Here is a 26578-nt window from a genome sequence, read left to right as displayed (position 1 = left end):
GTCCGAGAATTAATAGATAAAGAAGCTGCGCCAATATTTTGGCTAGCTATTTGTTATTGGATATGGATTTGTTATCAAGAGATATTACTACGGTACATAAGTATTTAAAGTTTAAAATTAATAAAAAAAGCAATATTCATTGCTAATTTCATTACTGGAAACTATTGCAATAAAAGTACAATGATTATTAATTATTCCCGGTAAAATCTGTATTAGCGTCACGTGTGTACCGCAAGGTGCGGTGCGGTTGTTTACGGAAATGCAAAGCTCGCCGGCCGCCGCCCGCCCCCCGCGCCCCGCCCGCCCCCGCTCTTCCGCCCTCGCCCGCTGCGCTTATGAATGAACGTATATTAAGCTCACCGTCCACTATACCGTCCGTGTACTAGGAAATTATATTTCCTACTGTACTGGAATTATTTATGTTTTTGAATTGTGACTTGTGAAGAAACTAATCATTACCTACATAATGTTAATGCTTGATATAAATATTGTATTGCATAAAATAAATGTAAATATACATGATTTAAATAATAAAACTGAAAAAGGTCTACATCGCGTTATGCATTTTCACCTTATGAGTTATAATAATAAGTAATAAGTAATAGCTTATGATTTATAGACCTAGTGATGATTTAGAAGGAATCATAATTTCTATGAATAGGTTTTTTAATTGAGTACTTAAAACGTAAAAACCCAAATAGTAAATTTTATTTATTTTTTGGGTTTTTACGTTTCATTTACAATGTTGCAGTAATTGTATAATATAAATTTATATTTCCTTGTATATAAATGAAACTATATACATATAAAAGATGAAAAAATTATTGTTCTCATATTGGTGTATTTGAGTAAAAATGAATGAGTAATGACTTCCTCATTGTCGACCTTGCAGCGATCAATCTATCATAATCCACGTTTACTACAAACTATTTTTATTGATACCATTATCTCAAATATTTCGTAATAAATCGGTAATCGTAAAAGAGTCGGTCGAATTACGTAAGACGGAGTAAAAATAGGCGCGAGTAAGTTCTCCGTGCACTATCAGTCGGAGAGAGATGCGCGTTGCCTAGCAACGGTGCCTCGCGCGACGTCGAGACGCCGTGATGCGGCGAGCGGCGCCAGTGCCTCTCCCGGCGCCGAGCGCTCGTCCTCGGCTGCTGCCGGCTGTCGCATACCGCCCCGACCTCATGTGATCCTAGTAATTTTACCGCAGTGCCGAAATTTTGGATGTGTTTAACGATTTTTAACTTTTTAAAGTGTTACATTTTCCGAAAAAGTGCGTTATGTAGTGCCATATTTGCGAGTTGCATTTAAATTGTTAAAAGTAGAGTGACGAAAGTGTTTCGGTGCATTTTTGTTTTACATGCTAATTACCAAAAAAATCAAGTCAATAAAAATTATTTTCAATTATAATTTCTACTTGAGACAAAACGAGCGATAATTTGAACAACAATAGCCTTATCTGATATGATATTATGTGATAATGGATAATTCAGTTAAATAATAAGTAAATAACATCATTAAATAGAAGTAGACGTAAGAGTATATTAAATTATGTATCAAAACGTACTACAAACTTTTTGCATTACACCTTATTACAATTTCTTACACACGTAATTAAATGTTAATTAGCCACGTGTTATTAACGTCACACTTTACATTTTCATTGAGTACTTGCAGCTATTACGACGTGTAAACACGGGAGCTTTTATTAAGACACACAAGCTTTTAGAGTTATGTAGAAGCCGGGAGGATTAAGAAATAAAAAAGGGCACGGCCGTAAAGGCGAGTGGAACAGCCGTTCGCGAGTCGCTCACTCGTAAAGTGACGATCTTTTATTTATATGAGCCTCACCCTTCGGGTTGTTAACCCTTGATGTTCAGTTTTCGAAGGTCAGGGTTAATTTAAAATTAGGACTCGAGTATTTATATTTAACGAGCAAGTGTACTAAACTTGGTCTCTATCAGCTTATTCTCATTTGTGACCAATTTTATCAGAAAAAGTTCCCATGAGAAAGAAATGGATGATTAATTACCTAATTGTAACGAATGTACTAGTAGAGCACATGTGTCATGTGTGATGCCGCAGTGCAGAAGCGCATGCCCCAGTGTCCTGGACGCGTGATTTTCAACTATTCGGAGTGGCACATAAGGACTACCGGAGTCGTCCTTACACAATGTAAACAATGCGCCCGCCTCTTATCCTGCGGTCTTTTACTGTTTTAATGCAAGCTTTTGTTTTGAAAAAATATTAATTCAGAGTGTTTTTAAAAGTGTTAGGAAGGGGGGAGGTTTGTTTTAAAATATACAGTGTGTAACAAAAATAAGTGATAATACTTTAGGGTGTGTACGTATTCCTTGTAGAGAGTTCACTGTGAAAGTAGCAGCGCTGAAAGTCGAATTTTTTTTATCACTTTTGTATGGGCAAGGGCCCGAGCGTCACGAATTTCCCCATACAAAAGTGAAAAAAAAAATTTGGTCTTTCAGCGCTGCTACTTTCACAGTGAACTCTCTACAAGGAACACGTACACACCCTAAAGTATTATCACTTATTTTTGTTACAGCCTGTATATCTTTAAGTAAGATTTTTTTTTGGAAAAAGTTATTAGCTCGATGTGAAATAAAAATAGTACACTGTGCAATCTTATAACAACCTGATCTAAATGTGTGTAAATCTAAATATTTGAAGCCTTTATTGTAAATTTTGCCTTATCGCGAGCTTAATGCAAAAAAAGTATACAAAAGAGTAAAGACTGATCTGATGAAGACTGAAGTTAATCAATGCTACAATTCAAGAAAACTGATAGAGTGAATTATTATGTACTAAGGATAACAGATCTATAGTGTTGATACCAGCTGTACTAGTATATGGTAGGCTAAGAGTCAAAACTAACATGAGAAACAGAGCTATAGCGTCAATGACAGTATAGGAGGTCGTGCTATAGTGTTTATACCAGAATGGACAAGGGTGATCCAGTGTTGAACGATGCGTCCCCGGGTGTCAACGATCCGCGAGTCAGAGGCGGCGCGCGCGCTACACCGGCTGGCCTTTGCGCTGTGGAGGGCCGCTTTCTACCTGCAGCGGGGGCCGGTGCGCCGGTCACGGCCCACGGAGAAGAATAGTTGTGCGGTGTGTGAAATAAGCCTATTTACCTACATTAAAGTTACCAATAGCGTAAAAGCTCAATTTTACGTTATTGGTCACAAAAGCAAAGCCAATCACCACTTTTAAAGTAAAAAACAAGAAATTTTCAGTTTAAAACAGAATGGAAAACTACTTCCATGAATTTAGCTTTATCTTATGACAACAATAACAAGATAAAATGTTTTCTTAACAAAACAGCACTGGTGTTTTTGATGTAAATGAAGACAGCTACAAATAAAAGTGTGTGGCATTCCACCGCTCAGATGCTTGATTAGATTGTGCCAATTCTACGGAATTGTTACCGTCAAGAATCAAGATACGTATCTGTGACTGGTACATTCGCATCCTTAAAAGCCTCGATTAAAAGGTTTCTGCGGAATAATACGTAGAGTACCTGTTAAGATCTTGATAGAGACAAAATTACTTGTCATCTAAAAGCTTTTACTCGTGGATTATTTTATCGGCAGGTTCTTTATAAAGTTTTATGTGAAAATTGCAAATTGCATTTTCTAAACTTACTGCATTTCATAATTGACAAGCCACTCCTATGCCACTAGTTCTTGGGGCGCGATCAGACGTGCGCGTGTTCTGCGCGTGTTCTACTATAGCGATTAGCGTTAACACGCGCGTAGCACGCGCTGAACCCGCGCAGAGCCCGCGCGTGGCAGCGCGTATTTTCCCATACGCTATAGTACAACCACGCAGAACACGCGCAGAAACGCGCACGTCTGATGGCGCTCTTATTCGTGTTAACGGTCGTGTTATCAAAAATTAGACAGATAAAATCTTATGGCAAATTACGATGATCAAGATTGCAGATCTTATGTAATATCATAAAGGTAATGGGTCAATTAGTTGAGGGTATTTGCTGCAGCAATCACTTAGGCGCGCCCACCGTGGGCACTATCGATCATGGGCTGATTGTGGCGATCAAGATACTCACGCTGCTCATCAGCGGGGAAACGTTTCTAATGAAAATAAATTGACCACACTAAGTGCTTTCGTGAGCTACGAAGGAAAATGTTATGAAGCCTGTTTATGGTTGTAATGTTAATTTATGTGTCAGTCTATTAACAAATCATAATAGTTTCCGGTAAATTAAAAGAAAATAATTATATTTTTATTAAATACCTTAAATGATCTAGTCTTTACGATTCTCTACGAAGATAGAGCAAACGTAGAAAGCAGAAAAAAATGTCTAACCTAAACAGTGACTCAGTATAAGATAATTCAAACCTACAAGCCTTTTTTGTTGTCCATCCCACACGCGCAGTCGATACTGCACAAGGAGTGCAAAGTGCGAACCACTTTCGAATACTCGAGTGAGTAGAGTTGCAGACATCTTAATCGCTGATGAATTATATTATGATTTTATTAATACTAAGGTTTATGAAATAGGTTGAAATAAAAATATATTCAAATATTAATTCGAATATTTTATTGTTTCAGACACGAGCTGTAAGCGCGCCGGCCCCATCGACAACAATCTATGCCAGAGAACATGTAAGTATATTTTAATTTTTAAAGACGAGGATAGCTCCATTTTGCTGACTCCCAGTAACCACATACAAACATTCAATCGGTTCAGTGACTGCATGAATCGGTAATATAAACAGGCCGACACACTTTCGCATTCAAAATATTAGTATTGATAAACAATTTAAGTGAGAACAAGTTGAATGTACAATTTGGGTAAGTAGAACATGATCAGATTAGGTGCTAGGGCGCTGGGCTAACGCAATGGGCTATGCGCCTACGCCGCATGTCGCTTTCACATCGGCATGTTGCACCTACGACTTTGTTTGCCCATAAACACACTGGAACTAATCAAAAATGTACTATTTACTGCCCTTACTTGACTATACGGTATACGCTCGTCAAAAGAGCCGAGCGTAATGCGAGAGATTCTTTGGAATTATTCTTGTGATAATACCACTAAACATGTTTTTAACAAGATGCGCAAACAGATAACAGAGTGAGAGTTAACGTTATGATAGATGTTTTCTATTACCTCCATAAAGGTCAAAACGCATCTTTGCAACCCTGTGTTTAGACATTGACTGATGAATGATGATACTTTTAATATACTTACTTGATTTCGTATTTTGAACTATATTCGTAATTAAGGATTATGTTCCCTCTTAAATACGATAAACAAAAATATTAAAATATAAGTAATTAAGTTCTGACCTTAAAAAGCAAAAATAAATAGAGCAAAATTTACCATAGTTTTCGTGTATTTCAGAATGGCGGGCGGTCGGTTAGCTACGCTCCTGGGTCGCAGGGCTCCCGGCTGGACCTGTGCTACGTGGCGGAGCGCATGCTGGCGCTGCACCTGCCCGAGCGGGACTCGCAGGCCGAGGCCCAGGCTGCTCACATGCTGAACAATAAGCACGGCGAGCATTTCATGGTGGGAAACTGTCATTTTCTCGCAAGATGTTTTTTGTTGATACTGTATTAGCCACCTGCCACAGCCAATTACGACCTACCGTTCGCTAGGCCGTTATTTTCAAAAATATTTACTATTCTAAAAAATAGTTGAATCCAATCAAACAAGCGTCTTACAATTAGCTGCACTAGCGAAAAGTTTTTCCATTTTCGCCCAGGAAAATTCAACACAATACTCTTTGTCAACACAGTGTGTTTTTTTTGCAGGTATTCGAGGTGAGCGGCGGCGAAGGCGGCTGCGAGCGCACGGCCCGCGGCGTATTCGGGCGGGCGCATTGTCTGGGGTGGCCCGGCGACCTGGCTCCGCCCCTGGAGCGCCTTTGTGCGGCCTGCAAACACATTGAGAGCTGGCTCGCCGCGCATCCAAAGAATGTCGCTGTATTGTTGGCATGGTACGTTGCAAAGTGAATAATGTTTCATACAATGACAGTTTGTTAAATTATTTGTTTAAAAATGCATTAGGTTTAGAAACTAAATATGATTTACCATATTATTATGAATTACAATAAATACCAAACATAATAATTCTTTTACCAGGCGATATAAACATATTTTAGTTTTTACTCTTATTTTTTTAAAGACTTACTACTTATCTCACAATAAACTATGTATTCCAGGGGCAACCGCGAGCGCCTGGGCGTGCTGGTGGCGGCGTACATGCACTACAGCGCCATCTGCGGCGCGCCCGAGCACGCGCTCGACCGGTACGCCATGCGCCGCTACCTCGACGACCGCGTGCCCAGCTTCCACCTGCCCTCCAACAAGAGGTTAATTTATTTTCTTTTATAAATAGATTAGTCAATAATCCTTTTACACATACTAGTGCACTAATAACGATTCGAGAACCTCTATTATTCGTTTTCGATTCAGGTTTTGTATCGCAAGAGTTTCGATCAAATATACTAGTGGCGCCATCTAGTGTCAGATTTGCGTCTTGCTACTTGTAGTCTCCATGCGAAAGTTGTAATTGATCTGGTGATGAACCACATTACACAGTACAGCCAATAACGTTTATGATGCTTTAAAGACAATTAATGTAAAAATTCTGAATGAAGCATAGAACGAAATTAGTCGCTTCGTAGCGCAATCGTGGTTAAGTAGACGCGGACCGTAGGAATAAACTAATAATATGAATAGGAATTAATATCCTATACAACCTACTTGTGTCATTAAACACACGTCATGTAGGTAATAACTAGGTTACATCATCGATGCTTAGCTTTAATAATAGCTTACTAAGGTTTAACAAAAACTAATAATTTGCTATTAAATTGCAATCTTGCTAACGAACAACAGGTACATAATTGAACTTGGAGTATTTTCAAATGATTTTCTGCAATTATTTAAACAAGCGTAAAATCGCAAAAACCACGGTAGTCCCGATCAGTATTCCTCGTGCACGCGCCCTAATGAGGTGAGGTGGGTGAGATAACCGACACAACCAGGTCCTGACTATTAATACGCACTTAATAGGCGACGTGCCGACTCCGATACATTACGTAGACATTGCAAATGTGGATGCCGGATGGTATCATTTTAATTAAAACACAGTTACCTACTACTTATCTGTAGGAACATAACTATAATATTACTATGCAAGCGTTACGTTGATACATTTTTTCTGAAAAGAAAACTAAAATTGAGTTTTCTCCTATAACAAGTCTTAGAGCCCAGAGTAGCTTCATGATTATTTTGATGTAATCGCATCGTATACCAAAATAATGGCTTATGGTCGACGTCCCACTTAAAATTCTACTGACCCATTGAGACTATTAGTTACAATAACATCATGATTTCTGCTCTCAGATACATAGACACGTTCGCGGGTCTCCTCGCGGGCCAGATCCGCGTGAACGCCGCGCCGCTGCACCTGACGCACGTCAGCGTGGCCGGCTCGCTCGCCGCGCCCACCAACCCCACCATCGCCTTCCTCAAGATCTACGAGAACTTCACCTGCGTCTACACTTCTGGTAAATTTATTTTAAAGTAATATAAGTTAAGTGTAACTTAACCCGCGGAAACGCTGTGTGTGTAAACGTACGGCGTACGTCAGCGTTGGTGGCTCGTTCTCTGCGCCTGACGACTTGATGTAGAGGAACACTTTGTAGTAGAGGTCACACATGATGTAGAGGAGTCTAGAGCAACGGCTCTAGAGTGTTCCTCTAGATCAAGTTGTCATTCGATCTCCAACTGTTAAACTGAATCCCTTAAGCTAGGTTATGTTCGCCGTTGTTACTGTGCCTACTGCGAATTATAACAGCCATGCGATGCTAAATAATAAAAATATGGTAGTCTAGTCGTAATGTCTTTAGAGTAGTCCCACAGTCGGGACTCTTTCTAAGAGTACGGTTTCACTTTCAGTCTGGCATCAGTCATTCAGTCCATCAGTCTGAGTCTGACGCCAGAATGATGACCGGAAAGTATAGAATAAAAAATATATCAGTCCTGTACGGGTCAACGCCCGTACAGCGTGTGTTGCCTTATTACCTACTATGCAACTTAGATAATAATGCAACTCTGCATCTTTGATTAATTATTACTTTTGAATAATGTAATAAAGTTTAGTTCACGTCGCGACATCTCACCGAGTGCGTGGCTCGATCTCATATCCCGTTCACGACGATATCTCACCGAGTGCGTGGCTCGATCTCATATCCCGTTCACGACGATATCTCACCGAGTGCGTGGCTCGATCTCATATCCCGTTCACGACGATATCTCACCGAGCGCGTGACTCGATCTCATATCCCATTTTAGTTATAGTAATAGATCTATGCAATACAGGAATATCCTTTCTTGATCTCTTGTTTATCTATCCCAACCCCGAACATTGGTCCTTCGAGCGAAAAAGCGGGACCCTACGCGAGTGTATCCAGTTGACTATCCTGTGAGTGCACTTCGTGGTTTCGCGTACGAACTCAGTATCTTAGGAGAACAGTTTATCTCGTGATCTCGTGCAATCCCGGTACCTGGAAGGGTGCCACTGAACTCTGATCCCGTGTGACTCCGGTGTTCTGACGGTGCCATCATCTCGCGGTCCGGTGCTCCCGGATCCTCAGCGCGCTACCAGCTCACCGTGTATCCTGTAACCTCTGTGCCGCGGAAGGGCAATCGACGAGCTAGCGGTTTGCTGAACTCACAAGTAAGATCTTTCCTTTTTTATTATCCTGGCGAAGATGGAAGACATCTTAGCGACACAGCAGCAAATCATCGATGCAGTGGATTCACTGTACTCCAACTTTAAAAAGGATGGAGCAGATAGGAAAACCCCCGACTATCTTCGTCGGCGGTTAGATAACTTAGAGCAATACTTTACAGAGTTTCATAATAATCATATGAATTTGCTGTCTTTCGGTGATCAATCTCATGCGTATTTTACGTCTAATCAGTACGATCAATTAAAAATTAAATATAATAAAATAAAAGCGGCTATTCAAAACTACAATCCTAAAATTGATAGGCCGCAAACCCCGGTTTTAAAACCACCTGCGTTTCATACCACGCCTTCAACTGCTCCTGCAGGCTTTTCATCCTCAAATCCACCTCAGAAGGTCAGCTCCGACGCGAGCAATGTAGAAGACTTGCTGAGGAAGCAAGCTACTAATTTTAGAGCCTTTTCACGAGAAGCGCAAGCTATCGATCTCAATCTTATCACGGAAAAATGGGAGTTTGAAGATATCCTAGTAAACCTCAAAAACCGTTGGTCTGCCATTGATTCCTTGCACTGGGAGCTGGACAATGAGCTCAACGGCTCAAACGCCCAATATGAAGAACAATTCACATCCTACGAAAAATATTATAAAAATCTCAAAAGAGATATTAATCAAAAAATGTGGTCCGTGGCGCATATAGAAAAATCTACTCCGAAGATGGAAATCCCAACTTTTGCAGGAAACTACACTGAATGGGTCTCCTTTAAGGATCTCTTCACGGAGACTATTCACAGCAATCCTTCGCTTTCCTGCGCCCAGAAGATGCAGTTCCTAAAGAGCAAGGTGAAAGGCGAGCCTGAAAAGCTGATTCAGCATCTCCAAATCAGTTCCAGTAATTATCCCGTATGCTGGAATATCCTCACGCATCGCTACGATAATAAGCGACGTATCTTTTCATCTCATCTCAATAATATCCTCAATATCCCTGTGAGTCAGCATAGATCTATCTACCATCTCAAGCGCATCCACGATACAACTAACGAGAGCGTGAATGCCATAAAAAATCTCGGCATCGACGTCTCTACGTGGGATCCTTTCCTAGTGTGTATTTTAGCGGAAAAATTAGATCCTGCAACCAATGAAGATTATATTGGTTCCCTAAAATCGCCTAGAGAATTGCCTGTACTGGAAGAATTCTTACAATTTTTAGAAAATAAATTCATGTCCTTAGAAACCTCAAGGAAGAAACAAGAAAGTTCCAGTCAAGGACCCTCATCTCGATCTTATCCTTCTACTCAACAATTTCCAACGTCATCTAAAGGTCATATAAATGACCAAAAATCTTATAATAAATATTTTAACCCTAACTTAAAACTTAATTATAGTAATAATTATTCTACAAATAAAATTAATCTTATGCAATCGTCGAATTCTGAAAATCATAGCCGCAAGACGTGTAATTTTTGCTTTTCGTCAAGTCATCGCATTCATAATTGTCCGGAGTTATTAAAAATTCAACCTTCTGAACGCAAAAATGCTATTAATAATTTGAACCTTTGTGTCAATTGTTTACATAATCATGGAACTAGAAAATGCCTTTCCGAGTTAAAATGTAGAGAATGCAATAAGGCGCATAATACCATACTTCACGAATCATACAACTCAGCGAATACTACGCCGGACGTCGGATCGGGGCCAAAGTATACAGCCACGATTACGAAATTGCCTGATCAAGACTTGAAGTTATCGGACAATAACCCTGCAGAAATATTACTTGCCACAGCAATTATTAAAGTACAAGCAGCTGATGAATCTTATCATAAAATGAGAGTCCTTTTGGATCAAGGATCCCAAACCTCAATCATTACCGAAGGGGCTGCTCAGATCTTAAAATTACCCCGTAAAAAATGCAGCGGCTATATTTCAGGAGTCGGGAACAATGAGAATATTTGTAAAGGCATGATCTCTATTAAGTGCATGTCACTTATAAATGATTTTACCTTTGAAACCGACGTGTTTGTTATGAAGCGCTTGGTAAACAACTTGCCGAGTTCTACTTTTACTAAGCCCGACTGGTCAACCCTTAATCAAATAACCCTAGCTGATCCTGAATTTTATAAAAGTCGGCCGGTCGATATCCTATTTGGCGCTGATGTCTACTCTCTTTTACTATTAGATGGCATCTGCCGACCCCAAGGTACCCTACCTATGGCTCAGCAAACGCAGCTGGGCTGGATCTTGAGCGGTAGCTGCAAAACCTTTCAATGCAACGTCATCCTAAATAATATCTCCGAGATCCATCGTCCATCCATCCAAATCGAGGATATTCAAGACCTTTCATCGATATCTGAAGAACACCAAAAATGCATCAACGATATCAAATCTTCAACCTCAGGGCGCGAGGATGGCAGCTACGTAGTAAAATTACCCTTAAAAGATAATTTCCAGGAAAACTTAGGTGAATCGAAAACAAAGGCTATAGCGCAATTCTTTCAAATTGAAAATAAATTAATTAGAAAACCTGACCTAGCTCATGATTATAAATTGTTTATGTCTGAGTATATTGAACTCGGACATACGACCCCCGTCGCGGCTGACGCTGACATAACTCCAGGCTGCTACCTATCACACCATTGTGTACTTCACGATGACTCACAAAGCACAAAACTTAGAGTAGTTTTTAATGCACTAGCTGCTACAACACCTGGACTATGCCTCAAAGATCTCATGCATAGAGGGCCGAATATCCAACAAGATCTCCTTAGCCTTATCCTAAAATGGCGGCAATTTAATTATGCTCTAACCAGCGATGTTGAGAAGACGTTTCGTAATATACGGCCATATCTCGATCATCAGAACCTTCAGAAAGTTATATTATGGAGAAGTCATCGATCTCAACCTCTACAGGAATACCAACTAGCGACTCTAGCCTACGGGACTAAGGCGGCACCTTTTCTCGCTGTGATGACCCATAAACAACTCTCTTCGGATGAACAGCCTAATTACCCCGCTGGCTGCGCAAGCCGTAGTTTAGCAGCAGCTCAATTAGCTGAACATTCTCTTTTGTGGGAAGGACCCAGCTGGATACCTTCCTTCGATCCCGAAAATTATCCTGTCGTTGTATCCTATGACACGACGAAAGATCTCAGAAAAAAGGAGTTAGTAAACATCGCCACTACAAACTTCAATACTTCTATAATTAAACAATTATTAAATAAATTTAGTAATCTGAGAACAGTTATACGAGTTATAGCCTACGGTTACAAGTTCATTGACATATATTTACACCGAAAGAATAACGTAACTTACCTTACATCGCAAGATCTCAAGTGCGCAACAAATATGTTAATAAAACAAGTGCAACAGTACTCCTGTTGCTCTTCTAAGGAAACCTCACATCTTCAGAACGGCGAATCTCTAAAATACAATAAAGGCCAGATCTCAAATCTTAATCCTATTTTTGACGCCGACGGAATATTACGTGTCAGTGGACGGCTGAAACATTCGCATTTGAATCCTGATATTAAACATCCCATCATCATCCCACATCAGTCAAAACTCGAAGATCTCATTATAGATGGCAAAAGAGCTACCAAGAAGCGGCTGAAAATGTGCGTCAAGTGTCGTAAAAACGAACCCATACTGAAAAATCAGCTGATGGGAGACTTACCTCCATCCCGAATAAATCCCAGTCGACCGGACAAGGAACTAAAAGAGGAAAAATCAAGTAAAAAGAAGTCTAATCGTATATCATTTTCTAAAATAGCTTTATCTCTAACACTATTTTTGATGTCCTTAACAACCTCAGCTCAAGCATCCTATAATTTTACCCCAGTCAATAATAGCATTTATTTTGACAAAATCTCTAATATGCATATAATTCGAGACGACTGGCGACTAATTGTCTATTATGATATTTATCCCTATAAAGAAGGTATGTCGGCACTTCAAAAATACATTAATTACCTCGAGACAATATGTATAGAAATAAAGCATAAGACACCGTGCGAAGATATCACATTACAACTCGGGCACGAGCTCGAAGAATTAAAACATTATAATAATATTATTATGATGAATGAATCATTTGTAATTGGAAACGCGCATAAGCGCCGGCGCCGAGGCTTAATAGACGGAGTAGGCTACGTTGCAAATAGCTTGTTCGGTGTACTTGACCAGCGGTTTGCTGACAAATATGAAAAGGACATCGATCTTATGAGAAAAAATGACAAACATTTGTTTGATCTCTGGAAAAATCAAACCTCAGTGGTGGAAGCTGAATTTAATCTCATGAAAAGAATGAAGAGTACTATGAGAGCACATCACAAATCTATTAATCAGAAGATAAATGAAGTCAGAATGGCTTATGTAAATCTACAGCTCTACGTTCAAAATATGAGTTTTGTTACAGACTTTTTGACGTCCTCAATAACTGCTACAAATCTTATGTTTAGTCTTAGAAAAATACAGGACTCGATTTTGGACACGGTGACAAATATTTATAATGGGAAACTGGACTTTCACTTAATCTCTCCGAGCCAGCTTAGAAACGAACTAAGTGTAATTTCAGCGCAAATTCCTAAGGATTTGGCGATCCCTGTCGATAATCTCCATCTCAAAGATCTCTATAATTTATTACAAGTGAGAGCCAAGTATAGCTCAAAATATCTCATCATAGAAATTCGTATTCCCCTAATAGAAAGAGACGTCTATGAACTTTTTAATCTCATTCCAGTCCCGAGATCTCTAAACAACGTCATGATAAATGTACAAATTATATCCGAGTTTGCCGCTATTAATTTGAAAAAGGATTCATATGTAACAATCTCCGAGAACGATCTTCAATCCTGCATACGGCGAAATCCAGAAATGATCCTATGCCATATCAGAAATCCTATTTATCACCTAAAGGATGATCACAACCTCTGCGAGACCATCCCTAATACAAGAACATGTAAAACTGTGAGAAATCATTGTAAAAATGTTTGGAAGGAATTAAAATCAATCAACAGATATTTTTATTTTTGCTGCAACGAATGCAATCTTAAAATTCTTTGTGAAGGCCAAGGTGCGGCAACAAAATTAACGAACGCAGGTCTTTTGAACATTGGGGAAGACTGCATGATAAAAACAGAAGACTTTTTGATCAATCCTACCAAACTTTTATCTAGCACTATGATGACTGGCGCCAGGATAGACGCGCCCGAAATACCTTCCATAAATCATATGTTGAATATTTCTCTTACCAATTTGCCCGCTGAGATTGATCCCAATAATAATTCTGAAATCTTAAGACAGTTCGACTCTGTTGAGAAAAGTATTGATGCTCTAAAGAAGAGTGAACCGTTAAGCGATAAAATATCCTACCATGACGTGCATCATTACACCGTCATCTACGTTTTGGTCATTGGATTAGTATTTGCTGCTGTAGTGCTGTACTGGAGACGGCGGCAGAGGCTTCAGCGTCAGGAGTCTTCGAGACCTCTAGAGGCGCAGCCGGCTAGAGCGTCTTCCTCCACGCCCCCCGAAGGAACTGAGTTAAGTGAGTGTTGTGTGGTTAGGGAAAATGGGCAATCATTAGCTAAAATGAAAAGTGTAAGTGTGAGTGATCTTAGCGTTAAGGGCAAATCTGTGACAAATGATCTTAAAGTAAAATCTTGTGAGTGCTTGCATAAACAGGACAGGGGTTCGTCTCCGATCTTTCGTGTTTTCTCACTTAGAGACCTTAATTCAACTAGTTGTGTATAATTTTAAAACCTACTTCTTTGTACAACTTGTTATACTAACCCTAGTTTATTAATTAGTTATAAGCAAAATTGTTTATCATCTTGTAACCTCATCTTTCATTATCTTAGACCTCTACTAACCCCTTTTTTCTCCCCCGGGAGCATGTACGGGTCAACGCCCGTACAGCGTGTGTTGCCTTATTACCTACTATGCAACTTAGATAATAATGCAACTCTGCATCTTTGATTAATTATTACTTTTGAATAATGTAATAAAGTTTAGTTCACGTCGCGACATCTCACCGAGTGCGTGGCTCGATCTCATATCCCGTTCACGACGATATCTCACCGAGTGCGTGGCTCGATCTCATATCCCGTTCACGACGATATCTCACCGAGTGCGTGGCTCGATCTCATATCCCGTTCACGACGATATCTCACCGAGCGCGTGACTCGATCTCATATCCCATTTTAGTTATAGTAATAGATCTATGCAATACAGGAATATCCTTTCTTGATCTCTTGTTTATCTATCCCAACCCCGAACAAGTCCGTCAATTAAACGGTTACACGATCGTTCTCTCCGCAGTCTGGATCACTCTGTTGGACTGATTACTGAACCGATGCCAGACTGACCGTGCAACCTATGTCTATGATTCTAGAAAATGTTACTTTATTTTAAGACGCCTAATTGAATGTCGTTTGCAGGTTTATACATGGTGAACGGCGGCGGGTGGACGGTGGGCGTGGGGCGGCTGGCGCTGCGCGGCGACGTGCTGGTACGCGCGTACCGCCGCCCGGCGCACGCGCACGCGTCCGCGCGCCGCCATCTCGTGTTTGCCTGTCAGTTCCACACGTGCGCTGTCGCCGACCACACGCTGTCCTTCACCAAGCTGCAGCTAGACCACGCCGCGCACGGTAACACCACGCACGCACACGCTCATTTGAATGATATTGGAATAGACATAATGCCGCAGGAATACGTACAACACAATATAAAAGAGAATATAACCCATAACCATATCTACCAACAATTTTTAATGAGTGGTCTGACCAGCATACTAACCGATTACAATGAGTTTAGAGTTGAGCAGGTCCAGGACCCGATCTAGCCATTTGGCCGCTCCAGGCAAAGATCATTTTCGCCGCCCTTTACATATACAGGAAACATATTTGTTGGGGGAAAATGGGAGGAACATTTAAGTAAAATACTCAAATATTTCCACTAGCAAACTTAAGGTAGGTTAGCTGGTAAAATTCTCAAACTTCAGTGGTGGATGGCTTGGTTGGAAGATAGGAATAAGTTAATTTCGCCGCCCCTCATTTTTGCCGCTCTGGGCAAATGCCCGGCTCGCCCCCCCTTAGATCGGGCCCTGAGCAGGTCTCTAGTTTTTCTGATCAACAGCGGTTTTTCGGTTGTACCATTCAATTCAAATCAGCTAATTGCATCCCACTCTTTTACACGTCTGTAAATTAAAATGCATTTTTATTTTTCATGATTCTTTTAACATTCCTTTTACTATAGAGTTTTTCTTTATTTCTAATTAAATAATAATAAATTGTATCGTAACTAGTAACTTCAAATCTTTCAATTGTTGTAATCAGTGACGGAATAACCCTTAATCAAATTAAGGGGGCACCAGAAGGACAAAAAACATCCGTCCTTAGGGCATCACGTGTCACCACTCTCACTTCACCAAAAACCTCACCAAAAAAAGTTTCTAAAAAAGAACTAATGTTTTTAGGTGGTAAAAGCTTCAAGACAGATTCTAGTTGACATACGGATGGGGGGGGGTGGTACACAGGCATGGATTGCTTAGGGCATCAAGTAGTCTTAATCCGTCACTGGTTATAATATAGCATCAATTACTTATTTAAGTTTCTAAAGTTAAATACATTAAATAACTTATAGTGAAAAATGTACCATCGAAGAAATTGATTTATGAATCAATTATTATGCGACCAAAATATGACGTCCGTCAACTGCCCATAGGCATATTTTGGTCGAATTATGTCAATTCAATAGGTCGACGGGACTCGTGATCTCTCGGGCCTCGGCTGGGTTTGTCATAACGCGACCAAATTACATAGGTCTGCCATCTGCCTATGAATCAGGTCCTCTGATAGTTCTTTATTGTTAATTAAGAGACATACACAAGTGATTCAATTGCTGTCTAGAAGTTTCGCTACAAAGACAGTTCTTTCCAGATCCATCATTCCCTTCCGACGGTGCGGTGGAGCTGGTGTTCGCGCGGGGCGAGGGGTCGGGGGGCGCCGCGCCCGCGCCCACCCCCGCCGCGCCGCTTCGGGCAGCCCCCGACGCCCTGGCGCGAGCTGACTCGCTGGAACACCTGAGACCCCTGTCTACACTCACTGATGATGACCCTGGTGAGTAGTTAAATAAGGTCCATAGATGATACAGGGTGTAACAAAATAGTGATTATACATGGTGTGTATGTTAGATGGTTCATCTATCTCAGAACCAACTTATCTGATAGTTTGGTGCATTAGCCAGTGTTGGGCATATACAAAGGCTGAAACACCTGTTCTTAGCTTTATTATTTTATTTTAAGAGAGGCTCTTCTGCTGCTACCAAGCAGGTGTTTGGGCAACCCTTTGTATATATTATGCCCTAATTCTGTCTGCAGCTAGTCCTGCTGGTGTACCGTCTTTTAAGTTTGCAAAACAATGACTGCTATTCATTTAGGCTAATCTTAATATATATATTTCTTGTGTGCGTGTGTATGTGACTGAACTCCTCCTAAACGACTGGACCAATTTTGATGAAATTTTTTGTGTGTGTTCGTGGAGATTCGAGAATGGTTTAGATTTACAGTTTGGTCTACTGGAAAATGTTTTTTCAATTAATTTCTTATTTATAAGGAGTTGTTGATTTTGGAATGTTTTACATTACATCCGGCGGACGGCGCTATCATCGCATTCAATATTATTCTATTTCAATTTTAGTTTGTCCTGACAGATGGTGCTACGATTAATTTGAAAAAAATTTTGTTATTCAATTCATGTGCTGATTAAAATATTAAATAAATAACACATAGGCTACAATTTTAACCGACTTTCAAAATGGGGGAGGTGTTATGTTCGTTTTCTTATATTCAACGATTACTCCGCCGTTTGTTAACCGATTTTCAAAATTTTTCTTTTGGTATATAGGGTATCATCCCAATTTGGAAATATTCAGAAAAGTGGTGATCTGATGAAGGATCCATAAGTAATCGAGGGAACTCCTCAAAACTTATAAGAAAACATATGGTGACTTCGGTTTCGTGAGAAGTATTCTAAGCATATGCTACCAACAAGTAAGATTTTGCACCGAGATATACCTGGTATACCGTGGTTCGGAAGGTGCTGAGAGAATTCCTGATTCTTTGTAGATACAAGTTTGGGAGTTTCGGCGTTGTTTTAAGAACAGAAAGCATATGCTACTATGCAAATTACATTCTTCATCATCATCATCATCATCATCACTACCATATTATACCATTTCATAGTCTTTTAGATCGAGACTCGAGTTTGTCAAGCGATAATTAAAAAAAATCTATATCTACCTAATATTATAAACCTGAAGAGTATGTTTGCTTGAACGCGTCAATCTCAGAAACTACAGGTCCGATTTAAAAACTTATCTCAGTGTTAGATAGATCATTTATCGAGTAAGACTCATCATTTATCGAGAAGGTTATATTATATTATTACTCTAAGACTAATACGACAGAAGAAACTCAGGAAAATGTGGAAAAAACGGGGGATTTTTTATGGGAAAATGTACCTACGGATTCTGTAAAATTTCTAATTTACGCGGGCGAAGCCGCGCGGGACATCTAGTATAATTTATAATTACCTAACCGTATTTTCTCTTACTAGTTTACTCAATATAATCAATGACACGTCTTTCCTAATTGTAATATATTGTGATGCTATCATTATTAGATCAAATCGTAACTACGTAGGTAATAAAATTACCTACGATATAATGAGAGAGATCTGGTGCAGAGTATAAATCAAAATAAGTGTGATTTATGTTGTTCCACATACTCAAATTGAAATTATCACGGTTCATTGACTACAAGAATATTAAATGGGCCTTTCTATTGTCAATAGACATTCGCACTTATTAGTACTTGTACTTATTATCTATTCTGTGTTATTAGTGAATAGAATTTCATGACTTCTACACCAAGATGTTATTAGTGTTAAGTAGACAACGCAAATCAATTTATTTAATAAGCACGTAAATTCTGAGTTGGATAATAAAGATGTATAGGCTAACCAACAAGGTTTTACATCACAGTATTTTTAAATATCTTTTAATTCCTAATATGGTAACTTATTCAAAATCATGTTTATGACAATATTTACACATATACATGACTATTTAACTACACAATCTGCTGTCTGTGTCTTATACATTGGAATGTCAAATGACGGACAAAGATACCAGACCTTACGGCGACGCCTTGATAATTTGGCTGTAGCGATATCGATTTTTCTCAAAAATGACTAAAGCTAGGAAATTAAAGTTCATTGTGGTAACGAAGAAACTACGTTGCCGAACCGGTGGTAGGCAACGTAGTTTCTTCGTTCGACTTTCAAAAAGTGTATCATGATACCCATTTTGAATAAAAAGATATTTTATTTTATTTATTTTATTTATTTATTGTCAGTATTCATCATGTCTTTGTCTTTGAATTACCCATACCATATCACGATTGGTCAACTTTTATAACACAGAATAATCAATCAAAAAGACATCTGTAAAAACAGGGATTCTTATTTTGCCAACAGAGGAGAGTGATTTAAGCTTCCATTTGTACATAGATTGGTTCAAGCCTACACTTTAATTTGCCTATAGCTTATATGAAATATATTTATGGTTTTTAAATTATGCGATAAAAACCATTTTGTTGCTTACGCCCTTTCCATTTCTTGCTGTTTCATTTCTTGTTTCCGGCCTCTCATAGTAAACACGCAATCTAAAACATCCATCACGGTGTGGGATATGCGTGTGGTGGCCAAAGGAAGATCTTCCGACCGAGCGAGGTGTTATGCTCGGTCAGGCCGAAGCCCACGTGATACATTTCAGCTGTCGTATATATACCGACGCGCTCAGAAAACTTCGATAGCGCGATGCAGGAATGTTAGGCGAATTGTGCGTACCGCCACAACGGTTTTTTACTTAAACGCGGCGTCACCTTAAATAATTTATCCACATTCCACTGTCATATAGATGATTTCAGAAAAAGCTTCACTTAACACTTTTATAAATATTGTCTGTGTAAGGATTTCAGACTATGTAGTAATAATTTTATCTCGATACGCTATATATTTCGGTCCCAAACTCATCTCTTAAACACCACTTATCTAACACTTACTGGATTGATTGACGCCGATTTTGAAAATGTTTGTTTAGGTTTTTGTTTATTTAGCAAACTTATAAGGGGCAATATCGCACTAATATGTGTTATATTTAGTTTACACAGCGGGTGCCTAGTGTAGTGGGTACATTTTATTGGTTTCACATCCGTTGCGCTGCGCCCCAAACGAAAATAAACAATTTTCGTTTGGGGCGCAGTGCGACGATTGCGGGGCCATCTGTATCACACTTTAGTTCGCGACTACGACTGGTGATGTGAGAAACTGCAATGTTGGCAAATAAACAAAATGGGCATTGGCTTTTATTACAAGTGGACGGGTAAATTTTTCTTTATTGTTAATTATTCATGGGTAATAAAATATAATTACTGCAATGTTTTCACTTTTCACGCTAGAGACAGCATAAGCACCTATACATCTATACATATAAATAAAATTGGAGTGTCTGTTTGTAATGTTGAAAGAACCGTTTTTTACTACATGCATATATGAATCTATTTACGATACATACCTACAACAAAAAAACATTTTTTACAATTTTTGTCTGTATGTCTGTCTGTCTGTCTGTCTGTTTGTTCCGGCTAATCTCTGAAACGGCTGGGGCTATTTTGCCGGGACTTTTTTTGGTAGATAGCTGATATAGTAAGGTGTAACTTAGGCTACTTTTTAACCGACTTCCAAAAAGGAGGAGGTTATATTTTACTTTTTTCATATTTGTTAGCGGAATATCCATCTTTGGTTCTATACTATGTTGACGCGGACGAAGTCGCGGGCAACAGCTAGTAGACAATAAACAAAAAGTTTCGTTCGACGTTTGACATCGTTTAGTGACATTAATAATATTCTGATATGTAGTGTGTAATATGTCGGATTTTGGTCGGATTATTTACTGTTTGTACTAATAACGCCCTCTGCTCTAAACTTAGCGTAATATTATCTCCTATTGTATCAATGTGTGTGCACTGTACAGTCATCATCACTGCTTGCTTCCTAATATTATATTCCCGTATCTCCTGCAAAATAAATTATTCACATAACTTCAAATATTTTATTTTAATTGGATGTCATAAATGAGTATTAAATACTTAGCGCTTACTTAAGATTCATACTATTAATTAAACTTCCTAAGTTCCGTAAACGGTGCTATAAATTAATATTGAACTCCCAACCTCTATTCTACTGTCAACGAGGTTGTCCTTCGCATCACCATAATGCCATTAATAACCAGTAATGGGTTGGTTTATGGCTTCAATTTTATTGCGTGTAGCTTTTAGACCACGCGTTTGGCTCTTGACCCATTTGCTATTTTAACCTCACCAACTTTAAGGCTAGGCTGAAGTTTGTGGTGAGGTTGTATATATTATTATATTTTGGCGCTTATTATTGTATGATCGTAGAGTAAAATTAATGTTTGTCATCTACCGCGCTAAAAAATAATCCATTTTTTTTTAACAATATTAAGTTTGTTACATAGATGAAGATAAAGTTTAAAGTTTATTATTTTCTTCCTAAAGTTAAACTGCTATACACTACATTAACTTTAACTATCGATAAATTATATTTTTGAAGATTTTAAACGTTTGCCTACCTAAAAAGTTAACCGAATTACATAAACGAGGAGTCCGACGACATTAATTGAAAGCCAATTAGTACTTTATAGTATAATAGGGCGGGTGCGCGGGCGAGGGCGGCTCGGGCGGGCGGCGCTCGGTGTCGTGCAGGTGCGAGGCTATTTCGGTGCGGAGTCCGCCGGCCGCGCCGCCCGCCCAGTCGCGCGCTGTACACCGACACCAGAATATCTCCCGTATCAGTGCCCCTACACATCTCGATCGTAACGTACTTCACGCGGCCCATGAGATAAAACTTTTCGATTTCGAGTCTGTGAGTGGTTCGCGACCTCCAGGCGGTGAGTTTAGCTGACTAGCAATTTAATATTGACGAGTATCGTAATTCGAGTGCTGTTGATAAATGTTCGCTGACGATGCTCATGTCGTAATTATTTCCGCTGCGGCGCATCGGCGTCTAATTGAGCGGCGTGACGGATCTGTGACCGATCTGATGGATGTCCACTCTCGTCACACCCCGGCCCTCGGAGCCGCGTTCGTTCCACTTAAACCCGATTCGATTCGAGACGCCCGATGTTCACGGATCTCGTTGACCGCCTCGTCAACGACGGCCGTAGCTCCGCATTACGAACCCTAAACCCTAATTTATTGTGAACTTAAAATAAACGTTGAGATCCGTAGACAATCGTAAAATTATGTGAATGGCATTATCGAGTGAGCCGGCGCCAAAACATGAGGCGGAGTTTGTTCACCTCGTTTAAAGTTTTTTCCTAGGATTCAGCGATAAAATTGTCATGATACTACAGATTTATTGAAATTAGATTGTATTGTTATAGAAGCGAGCGATCGTAAATTACCTACACGTTTTTGTGCTTATGTGTAGGACTCTAGATTTTGGTCGGTCGTTTTCGCATATGGCTTTTGCCGGTAAATGGTCAATGAAATCGCTCGCATTAATCGTAAAATCGGCTCCCGGCGCAGTCCATACTGCAGGTGCATATTGTGTGCACGTGTGTCAACATACACCGCGAGAAATTAGTGCAGTGATCGACGCCCGAGTTTCGATCACATCTGCGGGGAGTTTCGGTGCAGCATACGATTCGGCTGTCGATAGTGCCGGTTCAATGATTGATAACGTTTTGTGATGACCCACTTGTGGTTGTTCGCTGCAGTTGCGGGTTTATAACGACGCAGATGGCTGCAGTAGACGAGGAGTGCTCTCTGGCCTCATGTAAGCTTATTTGCTATATCTAATACTCTGTGTCAATATTTGTATGATAACTATCTGATATCTGCTCAGAACATAATATAGATATTACTTTGTCTATAATACGTCATGAAATCATCAGTTTAAATAGAAGTCTTTGCATGAAATATGCTATGATAAGGTGAAATATGAGGTAGAGCAATCGATGTACCTAGATGTTACAGTTCTATCCGTAACCACATTTTTACGTCTACTATAATAATATAAAAATCTGTCTATACTAGATTTTGTTACTAAAACTTTTCAAACTATTTAGTAAGTAGTAACTGCTGAGAAATCATACTAAGTACCTAGGTTCTAATTTCAACTATGGTTCTTTACACAGATGGTGCAAATATTTCGTTATTAACTGCTTGTAGCATTATGTAATTGTGTCGCACCTGTGTTCACAGGTAATCGGCAATGACTAATATTTTAAATTGTACTCCAGCTTAGACGCTGTAGAACTTAGAAGTGTAGACGAAGCCAGTTAAATTGCAGACTTCTTAGTCTCATCTAGGCAGTGGCCTACCATTTATTTTAAACAATATTTATAAACATGCAAACGCTTCTGCAAAAGCTTTAAATTCTTTTTTAGTATCAAAATTGAGTCACGTATTTTTACATAATATTATGTATTCAAGTCAACAGACAGTCGTAAGATTAATGCGAATCTCCCCTAAGTGCAATTCGTGATACGTCGACAAATTGGTCGTTTTTGTTCGTGGCTCGCCCTTGACCGTTCCCCGTAATGAACATAAATCAAGAGGATACACCGAAACAAAAAGTCGCGGATGAAATAAAAAAACCTGTTAATATCCAGGATAGGGATTCAACTTTGAATAATAATTTCGGGGCTTAGAAGTTCGCAGAAACGAGACCCCGATGACATCAGCTCGCCGCTCACCTTCGTATTTCATTTCGTTTTAACATTCGGTCCGCGCAATGCAAACTATAACGAGATGACACGACGTGAGGGAGGCCGACGAGTTGTCACAAAAGCTTTACATTCATAAAAACGACCCCGCGACCTCAAGTTGAAGTTGCAGCGACTTATGTCATTACACGACTATTTATAGTTGGAGCATGGTTGGAGCTGTAAAACGTGACACCAATCACCATTAGGTGTTATAAAGCATCAAAATTATTACAAATGTTGCGTGTTTCGACAAATTAACTGTCTCATAATGTTTCTCGTAAAATTGATTAATCACTATAATTTTACCATTAAATATTTTCTTCTAAACAGCCGCTCAGAACTTGACTCGGATCCTTCGCCTCTCCGAAAAGACTACGCAGGAAAATATATTAGTATAAGTTTTGTAAAGCATAACCGATTATGCAACATCCGTCCACTAATCTGATCTGAAGTCGGATACCATCGTTCCGCTCGTTTTCACTCGGTAATTAACCAAGTGGGCTATTTACAGACAATATGTTACATCATTTGTCATATCCTCCTATTTTTAAAAATCCGATAAAGATCGTGTCACAACTTATAATTAAAAAAATATTAAGTATTTCGATCTTTAATATAAAATATTATGGTTGGGTACTTACTATATTTTATTTTGTAGGCTCTACAATCTTTGAATGTAAGCTATTATTATTTTAATGAATTCGTTTTGCACACCCACAGCTTAAACCTGTTCAGGAAACAGGTAGACTGTTAAGAAATATTCTACGAATTCATAAAATTGAAATATTTACGAATGATACCCTCTATAAATGTAAATTAATTTAACTCCTTAAAAAAATAAAAATACACTTGCAAAGACATCAAAACCTTTCATTGTCCCTATTCGAGTATAAATCTCGTATCATTAAATAGCGATGATAGGTGCCAAAACTACTTGTTAAAAACATTTTTTCGAAAGTTTTGATAAACCTCAAAACCAGCTAGAGCTGTTTATCCTGATCTTCTACTCTTCAAAATAATGTAAATGCAAGAAATCTCTGTATTTTAACAATATTGCTATTATACAGAACATTTGAGATGTTTATTTCCTGTCAAGTCACGAATATTCAGGTAGACATGCGAACTTGCTAAATTCCATAAGTAGATAGAGTTATTTCCAACGTTCTGTGTGACTTCGGGGCATCACGAATCATGGAATAAAGACGTATTAAGGCCTTAAAGGGTTTAATGTCTTGTGAATTATTTGAATATCCAAACTAAATGTCAATAATAAATTGTTATTATCGTTTTACAAAACCTTTTGACATTAATATTTATAGCTCTCTTAACTTCGTTAATACGAGAATGTAAATGTAGAGTATCTTTGTTTTATGTTTGATTCGAGTGTTTTATTCAAAACAATTACTTTTTCGATTTAAATTAATTTGTTATAAGTCATAACTCATAACCAATTAAGTAAAATTAGGCACAAATTAACATTCTTCTCAAATAAAGACTTTTCATACGCACGTGTTGTCTCTATCGAGTGACCTTATTGTCGTATTAGAATAAACTTACATAGAATCTATATATTAATACGTGAGAGAAAAACTTTGTTACCCTTTTTACGAAAAATGGGGAAACGTGGGTGCATGAAATTTCGCACAGTTACAGTTTATATGGGGAAGGAGTGCATCGAGCTAATATTATTTTAAAATTATGCTTTTATCATATATATTTTTAACAAATAAAACGTTACACATAATATGTCGTAGTATGTGTAACGTTTTATACTACTAAAAAGATGACAGATTTTTGAGTGACAAGCCTATACATACGAATTATGCTCTTTTATTTATGATTGAAGTCCGTTGACAACAAGTTGACAAATTGAAAATGGATTATTGTTTTTTTATTTAATTTTAGATACTATTAGCAGCTATTAGACAATGCTTAAACAGCCAGTCTGAGATCAGCTGAGTCCCAGAGATAAAAATTAAAAAAGAAAGACTATGATGAAGTCAATATTTTTTTACTTAGTAGTACTGTACTTAGCAGTCCTAATGTCGTTGTAGGTAAGGTCGAATTTCGACCATTGGGCGATCTCTAGTATTATATTATTATTGAATCGTGACATAAACATAAACGCTGGGTTAACTGAACTCCGAATGCCCTTTATCTATTGAATAAAATGCAACAAGAACCGCGGCCTTGTTTTTTTCCGATTCCTAGAGTAAACGTCCCGAGTCGAGTCGGTTCCATAATCCGTTTGTCTGGTCCGGTTCCTGTCCTAGAGTCGGTTTCGCAAGGCCCTCGTCTAGGCCCGTTATTTCTGTAAACCACACCAAAATAACACGTCTCTCCCTCAAAACGCTCGGACTTTCGGCGGTTGGCGCTCACCGCGGTGACGTTGATAACTTTACGCTAATTGCGTTATTGACAAGCTCGCATTTAGTTCGATGTCGAAACGGCATTCCCTGCCAGATGTCTATCGAAATATGCCGCGAGGTTCGCAGAATAAACAAACGCGTACGAGACGCGCGCCCGCGCCGCGCCGTGCGGCAAATAAAACGCTCATTACGTATGGCGCGTGTGACGAAACCCCGTATCCTTATTTACATGCATCGCTTATTTCCAAGACAGTGTTTCGTTTGTTTACTGTAACGACAGGAGTATTTCACATGTAGAAAGTTCGAGTCCACAAACATTCTGTCGCCGCCTAATTGGTATTTAACATAAGCCCGAGCATAAATTGTCCTGCTACAGATTCAGTAAACCATTGTGAGCGACTGAGAACAAAATGAATAGCTTTTTAACGAGCCTCAATTTAGCATGCTGCATGTCCGTGCGATTTGTAATGTTTTAATTTTTTTTATTATTTTACCACGAGCTTTTACTTATTAAGTTATTAGATAAGCTCAATAAGCTTCACGTTTCACTTTCGTTCGCGTCGCGTCGCCCGGAACTCGCGTCCGGTAATTTCAGATTTATCTTTTTAATTT

The 26578-nt window shown here is 39.0% G+C and overlaps 1 protein-coding gene across 7 annotated transcripts in view; it reads left to right on the top strand.

Moving 5' to 3' along the window:
- LOC121733529 (tensin-2-like) overlaps window positions 1-26578 on the top strand; it is a 119118-nt gene that overhangs the window by 79832 nt on the left and 12708 nt on the right. For 5 of the 7 annotated variants that reach the window (XM_042123819.1, XM_042123801.1, XM_042123834.1 and 2 more), the window contains 7 exons: window positions 4597-4649; window positions 5386-5557; window positions 5803-5987; window positions 6213-6362; window positions 7402-7565; window positions 15182-15391; window positions 16682-16861. In XM_042123819.1, coding sequence (XP_041979753.1) covers window positions 4597-4649; window positions 5386-5557; window positions 5803-5987; window positions 6213-6362; window positions 7402-7565; window positions 15182-15391; window positions 16682-16861 — 1114 coding nt within the window. Of the gene's footprint in view, window positions 1-4596; window positions 4651-5385; window positions 5558-5802; window positions 5988-6212; window positions 6363-7401; window positions 7566-15181; window positions 15392-16681; window positions 16862-26578 lie in introns of all 7 variants that reach the window. The other 2 variants (XM_042123810.1, XM_042123849.1) reach the window with 1 other exon arrangement.

The sequence above is a fragment of the Aricia agestis genome, chromosome 1 (genome assembly GCF_905147365.1).
Source record: "Aricia agestis chromosome 1, ilAriAges1.1, whole genome shotgun sequence".
Taxonomy (NCBI): Eukaryota; Metazoa; Arthropoda; class Insecta; order Lepidoptera; family Lycaenidae; genus Aricia; species Aricia agestis.
This window is presented reverse-complemented; position numbering and strand designations above follow the sequence as displayed.